We start from the raw sequence: 26,415 nt of genomic DNA, 5'->3' as shown, positions 1-26,415 counted from the left end.
AAACCATGGAGAGCAACAGGAACTCTCATTCATTGTTGGTGGGAATGCAAAATGGTATAGCCATTTCGGAAGACAATTTTGCACTGACAAAGCTAAACATAAGCTTACTGTATGATACAGCAATTATATTCTTCAGTATTTACCTAAATGAGTTGAAAACTTATGTGTATGCAAAATCTGCACACAGATGTTTGTAGCAGCTTTATTCGTAACTTCCAAAAATTGGAAGTAACCAAGATGTCCTGCAACAGGGGAATGAATAAACAAACTGTGGTATGTCCATAAGTAAAGTATTATTCTGTGACAAAAAGAAATGGGCTATCAAGCTACAAAAAGACACGGAGGAGGACCAGGTGCGGTGGCTCATGCCTATAGTCCCAGCACCTTGGGAGGTCAAGACGAAGGATCACTTGAGCCCTGGAGTTCGAGACCAGCTTGAGCAACATGGCGAAACCCCTTCTCTACAAAAAATACAAATAAATAAATAAATAACTGGGCATGGTGGCATGTACCTATAGTCTCAGCTACTCAGAGGCTAAGGTGGAAAGATAAATTGAGCCCAGGAGGTCAAGGATGCAATGAGCCCTTATCAAGCAGCTGCATTCCAGCATGGGTGACAGAGTAAGACCTTGTCTAACAAACAAACAAACAAGAAAAGTCATGGAGGACGCTTAAATGCATATTGCTAAGTGAAGGAAGCCAGTCTGAAAAGGCTACATTCTGTATGATTCTAATTATGACACTCTGGTGAAAGCAAAACTAAAGACACCATTAAAATACCAGTGGTTAAGCCTCTGCTGATCATGGTGTCCAAAAAAGTTAATGTGGCTAAATTGAGACACAGGCTATGCTTCCATCACAGAACCCATGCTGCAGTGGTGACAATGAAACCTGTAACATTTGGTATGCTTATGATTAAAAAAAAAAAAAAAAAATCAGTGGTTGCCAGAGGTTGGGGTGGGCAGGGGTGTGGGGTGTGTGTGTGTGGGTGTGTAAGGAATGAATAGGTGGAGCACAGGCCATTTTTAGTGTAGGGAAACTATTCTATATGATCCTATAATGATGATTATGTCAAATTTATATATGACAATATAAATTAGTCAAAACCCATGAAACTATACAACACAAATAGTGAACCCTAAGTGCACATGGACCTTAATTAATAATGTATAAATAGTGGTGCATCAGCTGTAATAAATGTATCATACTAATGCAAGATATTAATAATAGAGGAAACCAAGGGGTATGGGAAAGCAGTATGTAGGAATTCTAGATTTATATAAAAACAGCTCTAAAACATAAAGTCGATTAAAGTTTTTAAATGGAGCTTTAAAAAAGTAAAGTGAGGTCTCCGGAAATAGAAACATGTTCTGTGACTGGTAGCTATTGAACATTAAATTTATCATAAAAAACTATCTCCTACCCAAAAAATTTTTTTCAACCAAAAAATTTGTTGAGCATTTCATTGCTTCCCTCTATTACCAAAATCTAAACATAATGGATTTAAAACAAATATCTGTAGGATTTTTTATTTCAACAAAATTGTAGTAGGTAGCTAGCAGAAAATATAGCAAATTATCAGAGGTCAACTTATGTCTTACTACCTGAATAAACCCTTTCCCTTTAATCTTTTTTTTTTTTTTTTGAGCCGAGTCTCGCTCCATCACCCAGGCTGAAGTGCAATGGCACTATCTCAGCACATTGAAACCTCTGCCTCCCAGGTTCAAGCAATTCTCCTGCCTCTCAGCCTCCTGAGTAGCTGGGATTTCAGGCGCCCACCACCACGCCTGGCTAATTTTTGTATTTTTTTGGAGAGACAGGGTTTCACCATGTTGGCCAAGCTGGTCTCGAACTCCTGACCTCAAGTGATCCACCTCCTCGGCCTCCCGAAGTGCTGGGATTACAGGTGTGAGCCACCGTACCCGGCCGCATCCTTCAACCCTTATAATTCTTGTATTATTTTTCCAAATTTTAAGGATGAGGAAAAACACACAAATAAAAACATGTCTAAGGCTCTTGGAGAGCCTAAATTAGGGGTGAAATGTTTTAGCAATTATTGCTCAATCATTCCATAATTCCTGCAAAGGCAATGAGAAATTAAGCCAAAGGTGACTAAGAGGTAAATTAAGTCCCTATTCATCTACTAATTAATTATAAAATATTTATAAAACAAATAATGTATGTTATAGAAAGTGGCTTCCAAAAAGAAAATAGATTTAAAGATATAGAATGTAGCTTCCGAAATGAAGATAGGTTTCAAGAGGAATATGAGCCAATAAACCAATGGTTCCTGAATTCTTTTTTTTTTTTTTTTTTGAGACAGAGTCTTGCTCTGTCGCCCGGGCTGGAGTGCAGTGGCGCAATCTCGGCTCACTGCAAGCTCCGCCTCCCGGGTTCACGCCATTCTCCTGCCTCAGCCTCCGAGTAGCTGGGACTACAGGCGCCCGCCACCGCGCCCGGCTAATTTTTTGTATTTTTTAGTAGAGACGGGGTTTCACCGTGGTCTCGATCTCCTGACCTCGTGATCCGCCCGCCTCGGCCTCCCAAAGTGCTGGGATTACAAGCGTGAGCCACCGCGCCCGGCCAATGGTTCCTGAATTCTTATATGCAGATGCCCCTAAACCAATGGTTCTTGAATTCTTATATGTAGATGAATGTGGAATGCTTGAAAAATCCAGATTTTGAGCCCTTTTGAAACAGAATTTCCATAAGCAAGGCTCAAGCTCTATATTCTACTAAGTTTCCTTGTTGTTATTCATGCATACCAAAATGTAAGCACCACAGACCTAATTTATAAATGTGGGAAATGTGATAACCTACGGGATAATTACACTTTATTTGATAAAATGATAAAATGAAATATCTGAATGATTTATTTTCATAAATAATAACACAGAGTAATAAAAATGCATATACATTTACAGGTGAGAACCATATGAAAAATACTGGTATAGTAATTTCTTGCTGAAGAAAAACTGTCATTGACTTTAATATAATTTTTTAAAATCTTGGCTAATGATGCTATAACTAGGTATAGTAACTAAAAGGATTTCCAACATACTAACAAACCACAAGCCTATTCCAAAAAGTACACTTACTCTTTAAAGCTCCATATGAACTACAAACATCACTAATAATAAATAAAATTAATTATTATTTTGGTAATGTAACAATTCATTAAAACAGATAATTAGCTTATTTTTTTCTTTTTTATTTACTTAATTTATTAAAGTTCTAGGATACATATGCAGAATGTGCAGGTTTGTTACATAGATATACACGTACCCTGGTGGTTTGCTGCACCCATCAACCCATCATCTACGTTAGGTATTTCTCCTAATGTTATCCCTCTCCTAGCACCCCACCCACCGACAGGCCCAGTGTGTGATGTTCCCCTCCTCATCTCCATGTGTTCTCATTGTTCAACTCCCACCTATGAGTGAAAACTAGCTTATTTTTTCTACTAGATACCTGCAAAGAATAATGAAGAACTTGACAAGCAAAATTGACAATGCTTGCTGTTGTTCCTCTAACCCATCTGCCATTTTCTGAACACACTGTAGCAGCTGGATCCTCAGAACCTGCAGAATATTATCAGGAAGCAGAGATATTCCTGGAGGCATATCATCTACCCTACAACAGAAAGGGAAAAAAATAAGAAGCCTGTTGAAATGTAAGAAGAAAATCTCTGGCATTTAAATGAACTTCATTTTCAGCCCAAATCCTAAAGAAGCTCTTTTATTCATTCCAGATACTCTGTGCCTTCTCGTCTGCAACACACCACCAGATGATTAGTAACTAGATTATTAGAGCAGAGTGGTTTTTCTTATTTCAGAAGAGGCTTACTAAAGACAGAGACAGAGAGACTATTTGATATCTTCAATTGTACTATTTTCAATGAAAATATTTGGGATAAATTATGTTCCACTTAGAAATACTATGTATACTAAATACTGTGTATAGCAGTGTGCATACCATTTCTAAAAGAAACAAAAACTGTAAAGTAAAAATGAAGTATCTACATAACTAGTTTAATATGTCAACTGTTGGCCAGGTGCAGTGGCTCACGCCTGTAATCCCAGCACTTTGGGAGGCCGAGGTGGGTGGATTACGAGGTTAGGAGCTCGAGACCAGCCTGGCCAACATGGTGAAACCCCATCTCTACTAAAAATACAAAAAATTAGCTGGGTGTGGTGGTGCACACCCAATGATTTCATTGTATCATTTTACCAAATAAAGTGTAATTATCCTATAGGTTATCACGTTTCCCACATTTATAAATTAGTCCCAGCTATTCAGGAGGCTGAGGCAGAAGAACCGCTTGAACCCAGGAGGCAGAGGTTGCAGTGAGCCGAGATTGTGCCACTGTACTTCAGCCTGGGTGACAGAGTGAGACTCTGTCTCAAAAAAAAAAAAAACAATTTGTCAACTGCTTTACTAAACATCATTGTTTAGTATAGACTCCCCAAGCCATGTGATCAGAAGAAAGAGAAAAGATAACCAGTAAAAGGAAAGAAGAGAAATAAAAGGGTATTAAAAAAAGGGGGGGGGGGGCGGGCACGGTGGCTCACGCCTGTAATCCCAGCACTTTGGGAGGCCGAGGCGGGCGGATCACGAGGTCAGGAGATCGAGACCATCCTGGCTAACATGGTGAAACCCCGTCTCCACTAAAAAATACAAAAAATTAGCCGGGCGAGGTGGCGGGCGCTTGTAGTCCCAGCTACGTGGGAGGCTGAGGCAGGAGAATGGCGTGAACCCCGGGGGGCGGAGCCTGCAGTGAGCCGAGATCGCGCCACTGCACTCCAGCCTGGGTGAAGGAGCGAGACTCCGTCTCACAAAAAAAAAAAAAAAAAAAAGGGGGGGGAAATGTAGAGCTCTGAGCATGGGCATCAACAGAAGACTTTAAAAAGTAATATATCAATATTTTGTGACAAATGGTTTCTATGTAAGACTATATGGTTCTTTAAGGGCAAATGCCAACATCAGAAATGAGTGGTTCCTCTTGTGTTTCTTTCATAATAAAAACCCATACCTGGATTGAAAGTCTAAAGACATGGGTACTAAATCTCATCTCTGTAACATAGAGCTGATCATTTAACCTTTGAAGTTCCCCATGGACGGTGAAGTACCCAACCTCATGAAATAATAAATCTGTGTTCCGAGAGGAGATGGTTTTAAGTGGGCTATGCAGATGAGCACAAGAGATGTATGGAAGGTCACTCCTGTGGTCATACAACCAAAACCAGAGAATACCTCCCTCTCTCCACATCAAAAATCAGTAGCTTAAATAAAACCCTATCATCTCTGGGGATGGCAGGAAATCCAAAGCATAACAAAGCATGGATATCTTTTTTTTTTTTGAGATGGAGTCTCGCTGTGTCGCCAGGCTGGAGTGCAGTGGCGCGATCTCGGCTCACCGCAACCTCCGCCTCCTAGATTCAAGGGATTCTTATGCCTCAGGCTCCCCAGTAGCTGGGATTACAGGCACATGCCACCACACCCACCTAATTTTTGTATTTTTCGTAGAGACGGGGTTTCACCATGTTGGCCAGGATAGTCTCAATCTCCTGACCTCGTGATCCGCCTGCCTTGGCCCTCCAAAGTGCTAAGATTACAGGCATGAGCCACCGTGCCCAGCTCAAAGCATGGATATCTTACCAGCCTGAAAGATATGGGCTTAGAATCAAGGCATGTTGAGACACAGATAATGAAAAAAATGCAGTATTTCTTATAAATCTGTTTCTGGCCTGAGGTCTATACCTGGTTGAAACCTATGCCAAATCAGCTAAGAAATAGAAAATTGGCTGGGCAACATAGCAAGACTTCATCTCCACAGGAAAAAAAAAAAATTAACCAGGTATAGTGGTACATGTCTGTGATCCCAGCTACTTGGAGGCTGAGGCAGGAGGATTGCTTGAGCCCAAGAGTTCCAAGTTGCAGTGAGCTATGATCATGCCAGTGCACTTCAGCCTGGTTGAGACAGAAAGACCATTTCTCAAAAAAAAAAAAAAAAAAAAAAAAAGTAAATAGAAAGAAATAGAAAATTGTGACTGCAACTTCTCTCACCATTATAGTGTGTTCAAAGAGATTTTTACGCCATACTTAAAAATTGTTGCTAACCTGAATGGGTAGACAATTCCTGTGCTGCCACAGAAGGCATTACAGTAGAGGGACCTGCAGAGAGAGGTTAATATTTCCAGGGAAATGAGAGATAGGAAATATCCTGGCAAGTCCAAAAGACTTGTGGAAGACCTGAAGACACTGACCTAAGGAGAAGGATAGTAGAAACACAACTGAAGGGGCCAACATCTTAGAGTTCATCTAAAAAATGGAAGTAATCATACAAGTAGTATGTTCTATCAATATTTAATATTCTGTTAACATTTTAATAAAACAGATACAAAATAAAATTTTAAACACAAATGAAAAAATATCCATTCTCATGTGGGTTGCCAGTACACGACAGGTGGTTGCCAATACTTCTACAGGCAACTACATGTCTACTTGTGTGGTTTTTTTTTTTTTGAGATGGAGTTTTGCTCTTGTTGCCCAGGCTGGAGGTGCAATGGTGCAATCTCAGCTCACTGCAACCTCGGCCTCCCGAGTTCAAGCGATTCTGTTGCCTCAGCCTTCCGAGTAGCTGGGATTACAGGCAAGTGCCACCACGCCCGCTAATTTTGTATTTTTAGTAGAGACGAGTTTTCTCCATGGCGGTCAGCCTTGCCACCACGCCGGCTGATTTTGTATTTTTAGTAGAGACGGGGTTTCTCCGTGTTGGTCAGGCAGGTCTCAAAATCTCGACCTCAGATGATCTGCCCGCCTCGGCCTCCCAAAGTGCTGGCATTACAGGCATAAGCCACCACGTCCGACCTGTATGTCTACTTTTTAAGGAATGGCAGAGCTTTCGATGTGAATCTGCTGTGGTCTGAATGCTGGTATTCCCCCAAATTTCATATGTTGTAAACTAACCCCCAATGCAATAGTATGAAGAGGTGAGGCGTTTAGGAAGTGATTAAGTCATGAAGGCTCTGCCCTCATGGATGGGATTAGTGTCTTTATAAACAGAGTGAAGGGAGCTGCCCTGCCCCTTCCTCTGTGTGAGGACACAGTATTCATCCCTCTGCTGTGTAAGGACACAGCAAGAAACAGAGGACAGGCCCTCACCAGACACCAAATCTGCTGGTGTCTTAATCTTAGACTTCCCAGCTTCCAGAACTATGAACAGTAAATATCTACTGTTGTTCTTGGCCGGGCTCGGTGGCTCACGCCTGTAATCCCAGCACTTTGGGAGGCCGAGGCGGGTGGATCACCTGAGGTCAGGAGATGGAGACCATCTTGGCTAACACGGTGAAACCCTGTCTCTACTAAAAATACAAAAATAATTAGCCGAGCATGGTGGCGGGTGCCTGTAGCCCTGGCTACTCAAGAGGCTGAGGCAGGAGAATGGCATGAACCCGGGAGGCGGAGGTTGTGGTGAGCCAAGATCAGGCCACTGCACTCCAGCCTGGGCAACAGAGTGAGACTCCGTCTCAAATAAATAAATAAACAAACAAACAAACATCTACTGTTGTTCCTTAAAAAAAAAAAGTTTCTAGTTCTGTAATCCACAATTTTTTTAAGAGATAGGGTCTTGCTATATTGTCCAGGCTGGTCTCTAATTCCTGGCCTCAAGCTATCCTCCCACCTTGGCCTCCCAAAGGGCTGGGATTATAGGCTTGAGCCATTGTGCCTAACCTATAAAATTCGAGTATCACCTGCCCTATTTTACAGGGGTCTGAAACCAGAAGGTCAATATGCATTTTCAGCTGTGAAATATAGAAAGATCTATAAAAATGTAATATATTTTAAACATGCTATCACCAAAGCCTCAGAATCTTTTCATAAGCCACTGTATACTAATTTCCTATCCCTTTAGGAAAAATACCCGAATCTGAACAGAGCTCCCTAGAGCATGCCTATGATTAAATGACAATTATACTTTATAGTTACCTCTTGTTCAGCTTATGCTTAATATGAAGTATTGGTAGTATTTTTACACTGCGTAAAAGGCTGTTTAATTAACTATACGCAGAAAAATCTGAAGCACATAAGTAGTCACATGTAGAATACAGTTAGCCTCTTTCTGAACCATCCTACAACATAAATTAAGAAAGTGTTTTATAAAATGAACACCTGATTGTAATTAAATTATACAGAAAAAAGCCACAAAGCATATTATAAGGAATGCCAAATTCTATAACCCAGTTACAAATATTTCATTTTAGTTGGGGCACCATTTCACTTGTAGCTTTGGATACCTTCATTCTCTTATTTATAGGTAGTACCAGAAAATATCTCATTTATATATATACATATATATATGTGTATATATATATATACACATATATATATGTGTATATATATATACATATATATATGTATATATATATACATATATACACACTATACACATATTTTTTTTCCTGCTAAAGGGCTAAAAAGAGGTAATCTAAAAATAATATACAAAGATTCAGATACAACCAATTTTCAAAATTAAGCAAAGCTATTCCTCCTCACTTTTCCAAAAACATATGTCAACAAGAAAGAAAACATTCTATTTTCCAATATTTTATTCTACTTATTTAAAAGAGTATTTCCTTGTCCTTGGTCATCCCATTCTCTATATGCACATTGGTTTTAATAAATAATTAGTAAAAAAACAGCTTCTAAAAAATGACTAAAGAGGACAAAAATTAGCTCCTAAGAAAGATTTTTTTAAATTATAAAATTGGGGCTTGGTTGAACATGCCTTACAGATAAAGTTGAAATTTTTGGCCATGTTCCTAATGTTATGAGCATTTAAGGACTTGGAAGCATTTTCCCACCTCTAGGGCTTTACTGTTCAAAATTCTATGCTTCTTTTGTTGCAGTTTCCCAAATTCCACAAATCCGTTCCATTCCTCTGTTTGGCTATTGAATGTCTACTGTAAACCAATGGTTGTCTGTGTCTACTACAGGAAGCAGCCTAGGTTGAAGTTCAAAGGCTTTATATTCTAGTAAAGCCAGCTCTGCTTTACATTATGAATTCTCTAAGGTCAGTTTACTTTATATGAGGATTAGCCATATGTCTCTTATCTTCAAGGTGATTTGACTAATTTCATAAAATATCTTGTACATAGCATGTACTTAAAAATTTGAATGTTTTCTATTAGAAAAATTAAATTCATGGTTCAGTTTTTTGACAAAAACATGAAACACAATATTAATTAAACAAATTATATCACAAATACAGCAATGCTCTTGGCGTTCTTCGTGTTACTTTAAACATAGTGGCAATATAAGTCTACATAATGTTTTTGGAAACAATGTCCCAAGAAAGGAGACACTGGTAATGTATGGATAATAACAACTGTACCTTAGAAACTTTAGAAGCCTTCATTCTAATATTCCAAACATTTAAAGGCTCAAATCCTAACTCTATAAAATTCTTAGCTCCATGATTTAAAGCAAGCTATAAATTATTAAAACAAAAGTACTTCTAAGCACAAATCATAAGAATATTATTTTGTTGGTAAAAATTAGTAATAAATAATTTTATTTTGAGAAAAGGTCAAGATTTAATACTCCCTAAACTTTATAAACCTAACATGAATAATATTCTAATGAGGAAGACATCTGAAACTGGATTTATAAATAATGAAGTACTAGTCTTTTTTTTTAGTACACTCACATCCTCACTTGAGTTCAGTATCCTGGTCCAAAGCTCTAGCGACGTCTCTGGATTATCACAATTACCTCTTAACTGGGCTCCTTGCCTTCAGTCTCAACCCTCTCCACCAGCCACTAAAGTGACTTTGAAACACAAACTTGATCAAGACACTCTACACAGAAAATTTTTCAGCAGCACTCTTATTTTCCATAACAACAACAAAAAAGTCAAAGTCCATTTGTATTGCATGCATGGTACCTCATGATCTGGCCCCTATTTGATTCTCTAGACTCAATTCTCCTTTACTACTTCTGATTGCCTACCTCTATCCCCAAAATGCAAACACTTTTCCTCCTTGAAGATTTAATTCTCCAGATACTCTTTCTCATCATTAACCACCAACCATTCCTCCCTTCTCCCCTCAATACATTTTTTTTTTTTTTTTGAGACAGGGTCTCACTCTGTCACCCAGGCTGGAGCGCAGTGGCACGATCACAGCACACTACAGCCTCAACTGTCTGGGCCAAATCGATCCTCCCACCTCCCACCTCCGCCTGCCAAGCAACTGGGACTACAGGTGCACACCATCATTTTTAATTATTTGTAGAAACAGGGTTTCGCCATGTTGCCCAGGCTGGTCTCAAACTCCTAGGCTCAAGTAATCTGCCTGCCTCAACCTCCCAAAGTGCTGGGACTACAGATGTGAGCCACTGCACCTGGCCAACACTTATCTTAAACTGGCACTCCTTTTGTGGCTAGATGCCTCTCCCCATTTTTCTTGCATTTTACCCCAGCCAATCTCTTACTGAACAAGATAGCTTAAGATATAGAAAAAACTTTATCTCAAAAGTGGGCCTGGGAAATGGTATGAAAGTGGGGAGTGGTGGTGGGTGGAAAAATGAAAGATTTGTACTTTCAGTAGTACTTTTCCATAAATTTGAATTTTTCCATTTTATGATTTTTAAATCTAGTTCCTAAAAATCTAAACACTTCACCTCCTCTAAGATGTTTTCTAAGGTCCTACTGTAAGGCCAGGAATGAAAATAAGTTTCAACTCACATGCCTATTGTATAATAAAGAATACATATCTGGTCTTTGTCTCAGTTTTCTGGCACATAGCTTCAAAAACTCTTGAGATTTTCTGAGTGATATTCAGAATATCTTTTGTTATTCATAATAAGCCCTATGGATTACACCTGAATCTATGCAAATGAAGTGACTCAAGGTAAGCCCTTAGTTTCAATAGAAGGCTGCTCCTATCAGAAAGACCAAGCATTGGCCAAGGGGCGGTGGCTCACACCTGTAATCCCAGCACTTTGGGAGGCCGAGGCAGGTGGATCACAAGGTCAAGAGATCGAAATCATACTGGCCAACATGGTGAAACCCTGTCTCTACTAAAAATACAAAAATTAGCCAGGCATGGTGGTGCGCACCTGTAGTCCCAGCTACTCGGGAGGCTGAAGCAGGAGAATTGCTTGAACTTAGGAGGTGGAGGTTATAGTGAGCCAAGATCGTGCTACTGCACAGCCTGGCGACAGAGCAATACTCCTTCTCAAAAAAAAAAAAAAAAAAAAAAGAAGAAAAAGAAAGAACAAGCATTAATTAGAGGGCTGGAACTTTCAGCCTCACCACCACTTATACTCCTAGGAAGAGGGAAATTGAGCTCAATCACATAATCAATCATGTAGTAAGACTCCAATAAAACTCTGGACACCCAAAACTTGAAGAGCTTCCTAATTAGTGAACACGCTGATGTTCAGGAAGGGCAACACACCTTGACTCCATGGAGAGAGGGTGTGGAAGCTCTGCCTCCAGACCCTTCCACACCTTGTCCTATGTGTATTCATTACAATAAAGCTGTAATCGTAAGTATAGTGCTTTCAGTGAGTTTTTCAAGTCAGTGTAGTGAGTCACTGAACTTGAGGTGGGGAGGAGGTGTGAGAACCCAGAATTTATAGCCAGTTGGTCTGAAGTGTGGGTGGTCCCCAAGACTTGTAGTGGCTAATGTCTGAAGTGAAGGCAGTCTTACGGAGGACTTTGCCCTTTATACTTGTGGGATCTGGTAGTTAGTGTCAGAAATGAAGTGTGTTGCAGAACACCAGTCGGTAGTGTCCTAGAAAAGCAGAGTTTTCTAGAAGCCAGGTCTGGCATCATCAAGAAAGACTATTGTCATCAATTAGCTATGTCTCTATGAGAATAGGGTTATTCATGAGTATCAAGAGGGTAACATAATTGCCATCCTTGTAATATGTCATCAATGAAATCTTTGTGCCAAAAATGAAAAACTCATCCAAGGGTAACAAATTAGTGTTTCTACATACCTGGTAGGCAGCTTTTCAAAGTCAACGTCTAAAAACTGTTCATAGCTAGAAACAAAAGTGTCCAACCATAGCTTCAGGTAATCTGGATCTTTCTGAAATAACAAAACCATTATAATATTAAGTATGCCTATCAGGAAAAAAAAATGCTTCCACACCTATTAAGCAGATACCTAAAGAATCAATACTATGAAATCTCTAAGTGATATTTAGGAGTACATATGTGCTGTTTTAAAATGTATATTAAGTATATAGAACTGTCAAATGGCTTCTCATGTCACTCAAAGAGCTAAAATCTTAACAATGTCTTATAAAAGTTTAAACAATTTGCCCTCCCATATCCCTGTAACCTTGTCCACTGTTACCCTGTACTATACTGGCCTTCTGGCTGTTTCCTGGGACATGCCAGACATGCTCCCAACCTAAGGACTTTGCACTGGCTGTTTTCTCTACCCAGAACACTCTTTTCCCAGGTATCTGAATGGCTACTCCCTCATCTTCAAGTCTTTTTTTTCTTGACAACTGAACATTTATTTGTGTGCCTTTCTTCTTATGTGTATTTCAAGTCTTTTCAAAACAAGGCCCCAGGACTCTCCAGATTAAATTATGTCTCTGGGCTTGGTCCATTGCTGCGGGAGTCTTAGGGAGCCTTGTACAAATGCTTAAGTTACTCATTTACCAACAATAAACCCTAGGATAGAAAATGCAACAAAGCAGGACTCCTTCTTCCATGGCATGTGCTGATTTCTGATGAGGCAGCAGCCAATATAGAAAACACTGGAATTTTTCCTTAGAACTAGACTGTGATGAGAGGTGCTTGCCATGAACATAAGCTACTATATTTTCTTTAACCCTTCCTTTCCAATTTTTGAAGATAAGGCAGGGAATAATCTTCTCTGAAGATACCTGATGATAATTTCCCCAAAAACAATAACACATGCTTCCACTGCACTGTGCTTTCAAATATTCTGGGTCTTGTTCAGCTGGCAGATGAGCTGACTGATGCATTCACCCCGATAGCCATGTGAGCCCACCTCCTTGAGCAAGCCCACTATATTTTTGGTATATAGTGGAGGTTGCAGTGAGCCGAGATCACACTACTGCACTCCAGCCTGAGCATGATGGGTCACCGAAAGGTGGAAAGGGCGCAAGAACTATGAGATCTCCTGGAAACACTTCCCTGGGAAGGCAATTTCATGAATGAGGTCTTCCAAGCAAATGACACCAAATTTCTCCAGGTGCTCCTCAATCACTGTGTTGTCTGTCAGAGGGATGGTCTTACTCTTGACCTTGGCTTGTTCACTTTTCAAAGTGAGTTCCCACACAGACTTCAGATTTGGAAATCCCCAGGTCACATAAGTTTCCACTATAAGCAGCATTTTTAGGTTCTGGGAGTTGACTTTTACAAAGACACCACTAAAGATTTTCTTCAGGCGAAGTCTTACAATGGTTCTCTCCACCAGTAAACTCATGCCATTAATCTTTTTGATGTGTACAACAAAGGCCGTGGCATGTGTATCTGGCAATTCCAAGGCATGAGGTCTCACTTCTAGTCGTCTGAGACGCACCTTGTCACATTTCTGCCTCCAGGAATCATGTAGGAATGATTCCAGTCGCTTAAACCTGAGCCTTTTTCCTTTCCTCTGCTCCTTCTTTGCCAAAAGTGCCTGCTTTGCCTGAGTGGCTTTGAGGGCTTGATAAGCCTTCCTATTTTTCAGGAGATTTTCTGGAACCAAAGGGATTTTTCTCTGCTCTTGCTCTGCCATCTTTCTAGTGTTGAAGGACTGATCATGCACAACCCCACCCCAAGTCATTTTTTAAATGACATATTCTCAATGAGGCCTATTTTTACTCCTTCTTAAAACCAGAAACCTCACCACCCCTTTACCTTACCTTATCATGTTCCCTCCACCATGATCCTTGACCACCTTTCATCATGCTGTATAATTTCCTTATCAGTTTATTTTTTGTCACTTCCCCAGAATATAGTGTCACAAGTGCAGAGATTTTCATTTGTTTGTTTACTAATGAACACCAGTACCTTAAATAGTGGCTGGTACTGAGACTGTGCTCAATAAATATTTGTTCCATAAATTAAGAATAAGTGTAACATGCATAAATGAAATCAAATTGGAAATGGATCATTAACGTAAACATAAAAACTGAAACCCAAATTTTCTAGAAGAAAATACACCAGGCACAGTGGCTCATGCCAGTAATCCCAGCACTTTGGGAGCCCGAGGCAGGCGGATCACCTGAGGTCAGGAGTTTGAGACCAGCCTGGCCAACATGGTGAAACCCTATCTCTACTAAAAATACAAAAATTAGCCAGGTGTGGTGGTACAAGCCTGTAGTCCCAGCTACTCGGGGGGCTGAGGCATGAAAATTGCTTGAACCCAGGAGGCGGAGGTTGCACTGAGCCAAGATAATGCTACTGCACTCCAGCCTGAGCAACAAAGCAAGACTGTCTCAGGACAGGACAGGACAGGACAGGACAGGAGAGGACAGGACAGGGAAGGGAAGGGGAGGGGAGGGGAGGGAAAGTGGAGGGGAGGGGAGGGGGAAGGGAATGGGGGAGGGGAAGGGGGAGGGGAAGGGGAAGGGGGAGGGGGAGGGGAAAGGGAATGGGGAGGGGAAGGGGAAGGGGAAGGGAAGGGAAAGGAAAGGAAAGAGAAGGAAAGGAAAGAAAAAAGACAGGACAAGACAAGACAAGACAAGACAGACAAGAAAGACAAGACTAGACTGAATAACTTTGCTACCTGGGGATAAAGAGAGGTTTCTTAGCTAGGACAAAAAAATCATAAACTGAAAAAGAAAAAAAAGATAACTGGTATTAATCAAAATTTAAAACTTTTACTCATCGAAAGACAGTATTAAGAAAATGGAGGCTGGGTGCAGTGGCTCACGACTGTAACCCCTGCACTTTGGGAAGCTGCTGTGAGAGAATCGCTTGAGCCCAGGAATTCGAGACCAGCCTAAGCAACATAGTGAGATCCCATCTCTTCAAAAAATAGAAAAAAATTAGCTGGGTGTGGTTGCGCATGCCAGCAGTCCCAGTCACTCAGGAGGTTGAGATTGGAGGAATTCTTGAGCACAGGAAGTCAAGACTGGAGTGAGCTATGATCATGCCACTGAGTGACACGTGCCATTAGTAAACGAAAAGATGAAAATCTCTGCACTTGTGAAACCTATATTCTGGTGACAGAGTGAGACTCTAAAGAAAAAAGAAAATGGAAAGACAAACCACACTGGCTGAAAATATTCTCAGGGACTTGTATGAAAAACATAAAGATCTCCTACAAATCAATAACAAAAAGACAATTCGATTTAAAAATGGACAAAAAGCTTGGGCACTTCACAAAAGGGAATACACAAATGGCCAAACGGCATCCTAATCTGTGATCAATATCATTAGTTATCCAGAGAAATGCAAATTAAAACCAAATAAGATACTATTATATACCCACTAGAATGGCTAAAAGTAGAAAAACTATATCATGTTAGTGAAGACGTGCAGTAACTGTAACTCTCATACATTACTGGTGGCAGTATGAAATAGGATCACCACTTAGAAAAGTTTAAGTTAAATATACACATATCAAACAGCCCAGCCATTCCTCTCCCAGATAAATGAATACAAATATCCACAAAAACACTTGCACAAAAATGTTTATGGAAACTTTGTTTATAATAGCCCAAAGCTGAAAACAAAAATTCTATCAAGTTAACGGATAAACAAATTGTTGTACATTCATAAAATGGAATACTATTCCAGGAATAAAAATGAACTATTGATACTTACAATGACAAAAAAATTTTTCAAAAATCTATTGAGCAAAAGATGTTAGGCATCAAAGCACATACCACTTATTTATTTATTCATGTATTTATTTGTGTATTTATTTATTTATAAGACAGGTTCTCACTCTGTTACCCAGGCCAGAGTGCAGTGGCAAAATCACGGTTCACTATGGCCTCAAACTCCTGAGCCCAAGGAATCCTCCTGCCTCAGCATTCCAAGTAGCTGGGATTATAGCTATCATGCCTGGTTAATTTTTGTATTTTTTGTAGAGTCAGGGTCTTGTTACGGTCTCAAACTCCTGGCCTCAAGTGATCCTCCCACCTTGGCCTCCCAAAGTGCTGGGATTATAGGTTGAGCCACCTCGACCAGCCTGATATCACTTATATGCAGTTCTAGAGCAGTCTATGGTAACAGAAATTAGACAACATGGCTGCCTCTGGGAGGACTGACTGCAAAGGGGCACAGAGGGAACTTTCCTAGGTGATGGAAATTTTCCATTTCTTGACTAAAGTAGCGTTTATACAAATGTTTGCGTGTATCAAAATTCATCACATTTGACACTTAAAATCTGTGTATTTTAATGCTTTGTGACATTTCAATAAAGCTGAGTTGAAAAAAAACTATGATCCCTTGGAATTTTTAAGTATATTGACTGTATCTCAAAAAAATGATGCTCAATTCTTTTCCTTTGCCTCCTCAATACTTCCTCATGTCAGTCAGATTTCAACATGTGATTTAGGAGTCTCAGTTATGTAGTCATTAAATATCATTGCTTAAGTACTGCTCTTGGTTAAAGGGAACTCAAGGAACTTACTTCCCCGAAATAAAAGCATTACACTACAAATCAAAATCTAAAAGAATGTTCCCAAAATATGCAGGGACTACTGACCTTTTGTGTATTTGCTTTTTCTATTAATATACGGTTCTAAAATCAGCTTGTAAACTACGGCTCTCTACATCATTACTGAGAAATCAGAAGGAAATATTTTAGAAAAAGAGCTACCTTTTGTGAGAAATTTTCTCAAGAGTTTCACTATTTGCTTTTTTACATGTCCAACTAGAATGTGATTCATTTATTCATTCATTTATCCATTCAAGATAGAACTCCAGAAACACAAGTAGCTGAAGTTTTCCTTATCATTGTTCCTCTCCAATACAGCAGAGAATTACCTCTTGGCAAAAGACACAAAACAGTCACACAACACCATAAAGAATTAATGCATTTCTCTCCTAATGCATATTTTATTTAGGAACTCTATCGTATCTGGTTCAAATTCTAAAGGTCTGGCTACCAAATGTTTGGCAAGCACAGAGTTCACCTACAAAATTGGGCAACTATAAGGGAAAAAAAAGTACTTAAATTTGGAGGTGTTTCATTTATTAAGAAGTAAAGCACTCACAATTTTTTGAACATCTGCCATACACTAAGTAGTACAGCAGGCATTTAAAAAATATATCATCCTATTTACTCCTTACAACTATGCAATGAAGAAGATTTAATTTCCCCCATTTTACAGGTTAGAAAAGGGAAGTTCTAAAGATGTATAATTTGCCCAGTCACACAGCTAGTAAAGGATAATGCTGGAATTAAAATGTAAGAATACACGAATCCAATATGTGCTGTTTCCACTACACTACAATGGCTTTAACTGTGTGCATAAATAAAATGGATCTTCAGTGGGCAAAAAGAGGAAAAGAGGAGCTTCATCAGGATCAGTAAACTCAAGGTCATAAAGTATTTAACATACAAAAAAAGCCACATTTTATACATTCTATAAAAACGCTTAGATCATTTCACTGCCAAAGGCCATAAAAAGAAAGATCCTCACACATAGAAACAATATTAATTAAATCTCAAGCTGAGTCACTTTCATGGTTGAGTTTGCTTTATTGAGACACCAGCGTCTGGCCTATCTCACCATTTGTACAGTATTTATTTACTAATACAACACACAAATGTATTAAGTAGTGCAGGAGTGCGGGAGCCAAATTACTTGGACTCTAATCCCTGCTCTGTCACTTTCTTAAACAAGTCAGCCTATGTTTGTGCATCACTTTCTTCCTCTATAAAAATGAACATAATGATGTCTCACAGGACTGTTGTGAAAATTAAATAATCTAACCTATGTCAAGGGCTTAGAATGCCTAGCACATAGTATATGCTCAATAAGTATCAATAAAAATTATTTTCATAACCTACTACGTGCCCAAATCAGGAAACTCCCACAAAACAGTAATGTTCTGTGCTATACATATCTAAATGTTTCATGATCTCCTTTGCCACCTAATTTTAAATTTTACTCTTTTCATTTCAAATCTCTTTGCATTTACTATCTGTGTGACTTTCGGCAGGTTACTTTAACTCTCTGAGCTGTTCTTTGTCTGTAAGATGATGATAATACTTCCTACCTCATAGGGTTGTTGAGAGCACTAAATGAGATAATGCACAAAAGGCACTCAATAGTGCCTTATATTTAGCAAATGCTCAGAACATGTTGGTTACCACAATTATTATAATATAGACTTTGCCATCAAGTTGGTCATGATCCAATATAAGAAAATAAGCAAAATAATTACAATATCAACTTTATTGATTCGGTACTCAAATATTCATCCAATCATCCCATCTACCATTAATTAAGACAAATAATCTTTCTTTTTGGACTGTTAGGTAGCTCCCTATACACACCTACTAATGAGATTTGTTTTTTTATTATGTATGTATTTATTTACTTGAGACAGGATCTTTTTTTTTTATTATTATACTTTAGGTTTTAGGGTACATGTGCACAATGTGCAGGTTTGTTACATATGTATCCACGTGCCATGTTGGTTTGCTGCACCCATTAACTCGTCATTTAGCATTAGGTATATCTCCTAATGCTGTCCCTCCCCCCTCCCCCCACCCCACAACAGTCCCCGGAGTGTGATGTTCCCCTTCCTATGTCCATGAGTTCCCATTGTTCAGTTCCCACCTATGAGTGAGAACCTGCGGTGCTTGGTTTTTTGTCCTTGCGAGAGTTTACTGAGAATGATGTTTTCCAGTTCCATCCATGTCCCTACAAAGGACATGAACTCATCATTTTTTATGGCTGCATAGTATTCCATGGTGTATATGTGCCACATTTTCTTAATCCAGTCTATCGTTGTTGGACATTTAGGTTGGTTCCAACTCTTTGCTATTGTGAATAGTGCCTCAATAAACATACGTGTGCATGTCTTTATAGCAGCATGATTTAGAGTCCTTTGGGTATATACCCAGTAATGGGATGGCTGGGTCAAATGGTATTTCTAGTTCTAGATCCCTGAGGAATCACCACACTGATATCCACAATGGTTGAACTAGTCTACAGTCCCACCAACAGTGTAAAAGTGTTCCTATTTCTCCACATCCTCTCCAGCACCTGTTGTTTCCTGACTTTTTAATGATGGCCATTCTAACTGGTGTGAGATGGTATCTCACTGTGGTTTTGATTTGCATTTCTCTGATGGCCAGTGATGATGGGCATTTTTTCATATGTCTTTTGGCTGCATAAATGTCTTCTTTTGAGAAGTGTCTGTTCATGTCCTTTGCCCACTTTTTGATGGGGTTGTTTTTTTTTCTTGTAAATTTGTTTGAGTTCATTGTAGATTCTGGATATTAGCCCTTTGTCAGATGAGTAGGTTACAAAAATTTTCTCCCATTCTGTAGGTTGTCTGTTCACCCTGATGGTAGTTTCTTTTGCTGTGCAGAAGCTCTTTAGTTTAATTAGATCCCATTTGTCGATTTTGGCTTTTGTTGCCATTGCTTTTGGTGTTTTAGACATGAAGTCCTTGCCCACGCCTATGTCCTGAATGGTATTGCCTAGGTTTTCTTGTAGGATTTTAATGGTTTTAGGTCTAACATGTAAGTCTTCAATCCATCTTGAATTAATTTTTGTATAAGGTGTAAGGAAGGGATCCAGTTTCAGCTTTCTACATATGGCTAGCCAGTTTTCCCAGCACCATTTATTAAATAGGGAATCCTTTCCTCATTTCTTGTTTTTGTCAGGTTTGTCAAAGATCAGATAGTTGTAGATGTGTGGCATTATTTCTGAGGGCTCTGTTCTGTTCCATTGATCTATGTCTCTGTTGTGGTACCAGTACCGTGCTGTTTTGGTTATTGTAGCCTTGTAGTATAGTTTGAAGTCAGGTAGCGTGATGCCTCCAGCTTTGTTCTTTTGGCTTAGGATTGACTTGGTGACGCGGGCTCTTTTTTGGTTCCATATGAACTTTAAAGTAGTTTTTTTCCAATTCTGTGAAGAAAGTCATGGGTAGCTTGATGGGGATGGCATTGAATCTATAAATTACCTTGGGCAGTATGGCCATTTTCACGATATTGATTCTTCCAACCCATGAGCATGGAATGTTCTTCCATTTGTTTGTATCCTCTTTTATTTCATTGAGCAGTGGTTTGTAGTTCTCCTTGAAGAGGTCCTTCACATCCCTTGTAAGTTGGATTCCTAGGTATTTTATTCTCTTTGAAGCAATTGTGAATGGGAGTTCACTCATGATTTGGCTCTCTGTTTGTCTGTGATTGGTGTACAAGAATGCTTGTGATTTTTGTACATTGATTTTGTATCCTGAGACTTTGCTGAAGTTGCTAATCAGCTTAAGGAGATTTTGGGCTGAGACAGTGGGGTTTTCTAGATATACAGTCATGTCATCTGCAAACAGGGACAATTTGACTTCCTCTTTTCCTAATTGAATACCCTTTATTTCCTTCTCCTGCCTGATTGCCCTGGCCAGAACTTCCAGCACTATGCTGAATAGGAGTGGTGAGAGAGGGCATCCCTGTCTTGTGCCAGTTTTCAGAGGGAATGCTTCCAGTTTTTGCCCATTCAGTATGATATTGGCTGTGAGTTTGTCATAGATAGCTCTTATTAATTTGATATATGTCCCATCAATACCTAATATATTGAGAGTTTTTAGCATGAAGCGTTGTTGAATTTTGTCATCTTTTCTGCATCTATTGAGATAATCATGTGGTTTTTGTCTCTGGTTCTGTTTATATGCTGGATTACATTTATTGATTTGCGTATGTTGAACCAGCCTTGCATCCCAGGGATGAAGCCCACTTGATCATGGTGGATAAGCTTTTTGATGTGCTGCTGGATTCGGTTTGCCAGTATTTTATTGAGGATTTTTGCATCAATGTTCATCAAGGATATTGGTCTGAAATTCTCTTTTTTGGTTATGTCTCTGCCAGGCTTTGGTATCAGGACGATGCTGGCCTCATAAAATGTGTTAGGGAGGATTCCCTCTTTTTCTATCAATTGGAATAGTTTCAGAAGGAATGGTACCAGTTCCTCCTTGTACCTCTGGTAGAATTCGGCAGTGAATCCATCAGGTCCTGGACTCTTTCGTTGGTAAGCTATTGATTATTGCCACAATTTCAGAGCCTGTTATTGGTCTATTCAGAGATTCAACTTCTTCCTGATTTAATCTTGGGAGGGTGTATTTGTCGAGGAATTTATCCATTTCTTCTAGATTTTCTAGTTTATTTGCATAGAGGTGTTTGTAGTATTCTCTGATGGTAGATTGTATTTCTGTGGGATCGGTGGTGATATCCCTTTTCATTTTTTATTGCGTCTATTTGATTCTTCTCTCTTTTCTTCTTTATTAGTCTTGCTAGCGGTCCATCAATTTTGTTGATCTTTTCAAAAAACCAGCTCCTGGATTCATTAATTTTTTGAAGGGTTTTTTGTGTCTCTATTTCCTTCAGTTCTGCTCTGATTTTAGTTATTTCTAGCCTTCTGCTAGCTTTTGAATGTGTTTGCTCTTGCTTTTCTAGTTCTTTTAATTGTGATGTTAGGGTGTCAATTTTGGATCTTTCCTGCTTTCTCTTGTGGGCATTTAGTGCTATAAATTTCCCTCTACACACTGCTTTGAATGTGTCCCAGAGATTCTGGTATGTTGTGTCTTTGTTCTCGGTGGTTTCAAAGAACATCTTTATTTCTGCCTTCATTTCATTATGTACCCAATAGTCATTCAGGAGCAGGTTGTTCAGTTTCCATGTAGTTGAGCGGTTTTGAGTTTCTTAATCCTGAGTTCTAGTTTGATTGCACTGTGGTCTAAGAGACAGTTTGTTATAATTTCTGTTCTTTTACATTTGCTGAGGAGAGCTTTACTTCCAACTATGCGGTCAGTTTTGAAATAGGTGTGGTGTGGTGCTGAAAAAAATGTATATTCTGTTGATTTGGGGTGGAGAGTTCTGTAGATGTCTCTTAGGTCCACTTTGTGCGGAGCTGAGTTCAATTCCTGGATATCCTTGTTAACTTTCTGTCTTGTTGATCTGTCTAATGTTGGCAGTGGGGTGTTAAAATCTCCCATTATTATTGTGTGGGAGTTTAAGTCCCTTTGTAGGTCACTGAGGACTTGCTTTATGAATCTGGGTGCTCCTGTGTTGGGTGCATATATATTTAGGATAGCTCTTCTTGTTGAATTGATCCCTTTACGATTATGTCATGGCCTTCTTTGTCTCTTTTGATCTTTGTTGGTTTAAAGTCTATTTTATCAGAGACTAGGATTGCAACCCCTGCCTTTTTTTGTTTTCCATTTGCTTGACAGATCTTCCTCCATCCCTTTATTTTGAGTCTATGTGTGTCTCTGCATGTGAGATGGGTTTCCTGAATACAGCACACTGATGAGTCTTGACTCCTTATCCAGTTTGCCAGTCTGTGTCTTTTAATTGGAGCATTTAGCCCATTTACATTTAAAGTTAATATGTTATGTGTGAATGTGATCCTGTCATTATGATGTTAGTTGGTTATTTTGCTCATTAGTTGATGCAGTTTCTTCCTAGCTTCGGTGGTCTTTACAATTTGGCATGTTTTTGCAGTGGCTGGTACCGGTTGTTCCTTCCCATGTTTAGTGCTTCCTTCAGGAGCTCTTTTAGGGCAGGTCTGGTGGTGACAAAATCACTCAGTGTTTGCTTGTCTGTAAAGTATTTTATTTCTCCTTCACTTATGAAGCTTAGTTTGGGTGGATATGAAATTCTGGGTTGAAAATTCTTTTCTTTAAGAATGTTGAATATCGGCCCCCACTCTCTTCTGGCTTGTAGAGTTTCTGCTGAGAGATCAGCTGTTAGTCTGATGGGCTTCCCTTTGTGGGTAACCCGACCTTTCTCTCTGGCTTCCCTTAACATTTTTTCCTTCATTTCAACTTTGGTGAATCTGACAATTACGTGTCTTGGAGTTGCTCTTCTCGAGGAGTATCTTTGTGGCGTTCTCTGCATTTCCTGAATCTGAATGTTGGCCTGCCTTGCTAGATTGGGGAAGTTCTCCTGGATAATATCTTGCAGAGTGTTTTCCAACTTGGTTCCATTCTCCCCGTCATTTTCAGGTACACCAATCAGACGTAGGTTTGGTCTTTTCACATAATCCCAAATTTCTTGGAGGCTTTGTTCATTTCTTTTTATTCTTTTTTCTCTAAACTTCCCTTCTCACTTCATTTCATTCATTTCGTCTTCCATCACTGATACCCTTTCTTCCAGTTGATCGCATCTGCTACCGAGGCTTCGGCAATCTTCGCGTAGTTCTTGATATTTGGCTTTCAGCTCCATCAGCTCCTTTAAGCCCTTCTCTCCATTGGTTATTCTAGTTATCCATTCGTCTAATTTTTTTTCAAAGTTTTTAACTTCTTTGCTATTGTTTTGAATTTCCTCCTGTAGCTCGGAGTAGTTTGATCATCTGAAGCCTTCTTCTCTCAACTCGTCAAAGTCATTCTCCGTCCAGCTTTGTTCCGTTGCTGGTAAGGAACTGCGTTCCTTTGGAGGAGGAAAGGTGCTCTGCTTTTTAGAGTTTCCAGTTTTTCTGCTCTGTTTTCTCCCCATCTTTGTGGTTTTATCTACTTTTGGTCTTTGATGATGGTGATGTACAGATGGGTTTTTGGTGTGGATGTCCTTTCTGTTTGTTAGTTTTCCTTCTCCCAGACAGGACCCTCAGCTGCAGGTCTGTTGGAGTTTGCTAGAGGTCCACTCCAGACCCCGTTTGGCTGGGTGTCAGCAGCGGTGGCTGCAGAACAGCGGATTTTCGTGAGACCACAAATTCAGCTGTCTGATAGTTCCTCTGAAAGTTTTGTCTCAGAGAAGTACCCGGCCGAGTGAGGTGTCAGTCTGTCCCTACTGGGGGGTGCCTCCCAGTTAGGCTGCTCGGGGGTTAGGGACCCACTTTAGGGGGCAGTCTGTCTGTTCTCAGATCTCCAGCTGCGTGCTGGGAGAACCACTACTCTCTTCAAAGCTGTCAGTCAGACAGGGACATTTAAGTCTGCAGAGGTTCCTGCTGAATTTTTGTTTGTCTGTGCCCTGTCCCCAGAGGTGGAGCCTACAGAGGCAGGCAGGCCTCCTTGAGCTGTGGTGGGCTCCACCCAGTTGGATCTTCCTGGCTGCTTTGTTTACCTAAGCAAGCCTGGGCAATGGCGGGCACCCCTCCCCCAGCCTTGCTGCCACCTTGTAGTTTGAACTCAGACTGCTGTGCTAGCAATCAGCGAGACTCCGTGGGCATAGGACCCTCCGAGCCAGGTGCGGGACACAATCTCCTGGTGTACCGTTTTCCAGGCCCGTTGGAAAAGCGCAGTATTAGGGTGAGACTGACCCGATTTTCCAGGTGCCGTCTGTTACCCCTTTCTTTGACTAGGAAAGGGAACTCCCTGACCCCTTGCGCTTCCCGAGTGAGGCAATGCCTCACCCTGCTTCGGCTCACACCCAGTGCGCTGCACCAACTGTCCTGCACCCACTTTTTGGCACTCCCTAGTGAGATGAACCCAGTATCTCAAACGGAAATGCAGAAATCACCTGTCTTCTGTGTCGCTCAGGCTGGGAGCTGTAGACTGGAGCTGTTCCTATTCGGCCATCTTGGCTCCACCCCGAGATTTGTTAAATTTAAATCCAGTCATCTCCTCTGTCCTGCCCAAATACTTTCAATGGCTCCCTATTAGTAAAGGATGAAGTCTGAACACTTAACTTAGAGCTGTGCTGTCCAATATGGGTCCACTAGTCACATGTGATTACTTAAATTATGTTAAAGCACAACAGACGTTTAGCTTCTCATAACACCCACTAACCTTTTGGGAGGCTTTAGAGAGGATAATGGAATTAAATGATCCATGCAATTTCCCCTAGTTCTTCAGAGACAGGGTTACAGCTAAGAATAGGGGGAATGCTTTATTTGCTCTATGCAATGATATTTGGATTACAGTATTCACTCAAGTTTTAAAACTATCAAATTTTAGATGCATACAAATATTTCAACCATATGATGGGCAGTTCCTAACTTAAATATGAATTGAATTTTAAAAGTTCATCTAAGTCAGTTATATTTATATTTTCTAATATCCTACCAAAAGAAGATAAATTCCCCCAACAGAAACATTGTAAAAGTGACTAATCTTGCAAGTCAGCCCTCAAGTTTTTCTGATACAACCTAGCAACTATTAAAAACGTTTAATAAGTACAGGCCAGCCAGGCACAGTGGCTCACGCCTGTAATCCCAACACTTTGAGAGGCCGAAGCAGGAGGATCACCTGAGGTCGGGAGTTCAAGACCAGCCTGACCAACATGGAGAAACCCTGTCTCTACTAAAAATACAGAATTAGCCAGGCGTGGTGGTGCATGCCTGTAATCCCAGCTACTAGGAAGGCTGAGGCAGGAGAATTGCTTGAACATGGGAGGTGGAGGTTTCAGTAAGCTGAGATCGCACCATTGCACTCCAGCCTGGGCACCAAGAGTGAAACTCCATCTCAAAAAAAAAAAAAAAAAAAGGCTGGGTGTGGTGACTCACACCTGTGATCCCAGCACTTTGGGAGGCCAAGGTGGGCGGATCACAAGGTCAAGAGATCAAGACCATCCTGGCCAACATGGTGAAACTCCGTCTCTACTGAAAATACAAAAAATTAGCTGGATATGGTGGCATGCGCCTGTAGTCCCAGCTACTCGGGAGGCTGAGGCAGGAGGATCACTCGAACCCGGGAAGCAGAGGTTGCAGTGAGCCGAGATCGCTCTACTGCACTCCAGCCTGGAGACAAATCAAGACTCTGTCTCAAAAAAAAAAAAAAAAAACAAAGTACAGGCCAACCATGTACGAACTAGGGACCATGCTAGACCATGAATATAAAGACAAATATAATACAGTCTTGTCCTCAAAGTGCTTGTTGTTCAAGAGAAAAGAGGTATAAACAAGCAAATGCAAAACAGCCTGTGAAGCAACACAGTTGTGAAAAATACTGAAATAATACAAAGAAGGGAGTCATTGATTCTGTCAAGGTTGGGGGTAAATGTGTAGTCCCAAACGCTCAAAAAGGTTTTCAAAGAATCATAAACAGATACTCTCAGGGAGGGTCGGGGGAAGAGAGGAATCCAGACAGAGAGAAAACAGCAAGATATGTTCAAAGATGTGTAACATTTGGTATCACTCCAGTGTGGAAATGATAGGAAGCAGTGGATAATCATATAGGATTATAAGACTGGAGAAGTCAGCATTTCCTAACCAAGTATTCATCCCAACACTTTTCACTTGGATGATAATAGATACAATTGGAAAAGTTTTTTAAAAAAGGGTGGTCAGGGTTGTGACAGTAGAAACTACTGATCA

General features: G+C 40.1%; 1 protein-coding gene, 1 non-coding gene and 1 pseudogene across 3 annotated transcripts in view; 1 reads left to right on the top strand and 2 right to left on the bottom strand.

Annotated features, from left to right (window-relative positions):
* NBEAL1 (neurobeachin like 1) overlaps positions 1-26,415 on the bottom strand; it is a 230,526-nt gene that overhangs the window by 185,379 nt on the left and 18,732 nt on the right. For both annotated transcript variants that reach the window (XM_055290242.2, XM_055290243.2), the window contains exons 3-4: positions 12,010-12,101; positions 3,472-3,633 (exon numbers count right to left, since the gene is read on the bottom strand). In XM_055290242.2, the coding sequence (XP_055146217.1) occupies positions 3,472-3,633; positions 12,010-12,101 (254 nt within the window). The remainder of the gene's footprint in view (positions 1-3,471; positions 3,634-12,009; positions 12,102-26,415) is intronic.
* Positions 764-902, top strand: LOC129489034 (small nucleolar RNA SNORA1). The gene has a single exon (XR_008659858.1). It is a non-coding gene; the product is annotated as a small nucleolar RNA SNORA1 (small nucleolar RNA).
* On the bottom strand, positions 12,959-13,825 carry LOC129488314 (large ribosomal subunit protein uL30-like 1; annotated as a pseudogene).

This window comes from Symphalangus syndactylus, chromosome 8 (assembly GCF_028878055.3).
Source record: "Symphalangus syndactylus isolate Jambi chromosome 8, NHGRI_mSymSyn1-v2.1_pri, whole genome shotgun sequence".
Lineage (NCBI taxonomy): Eukaryota > Metazoa > Chordata > Mammalia > Primates > Hylobatidae > Symphalangus > Symphalangus syndactylus.
Note: the sequence above shows the minus strand (reverse complement) of the source record. Positions and strands in the feature narration are given on the sequence as shown.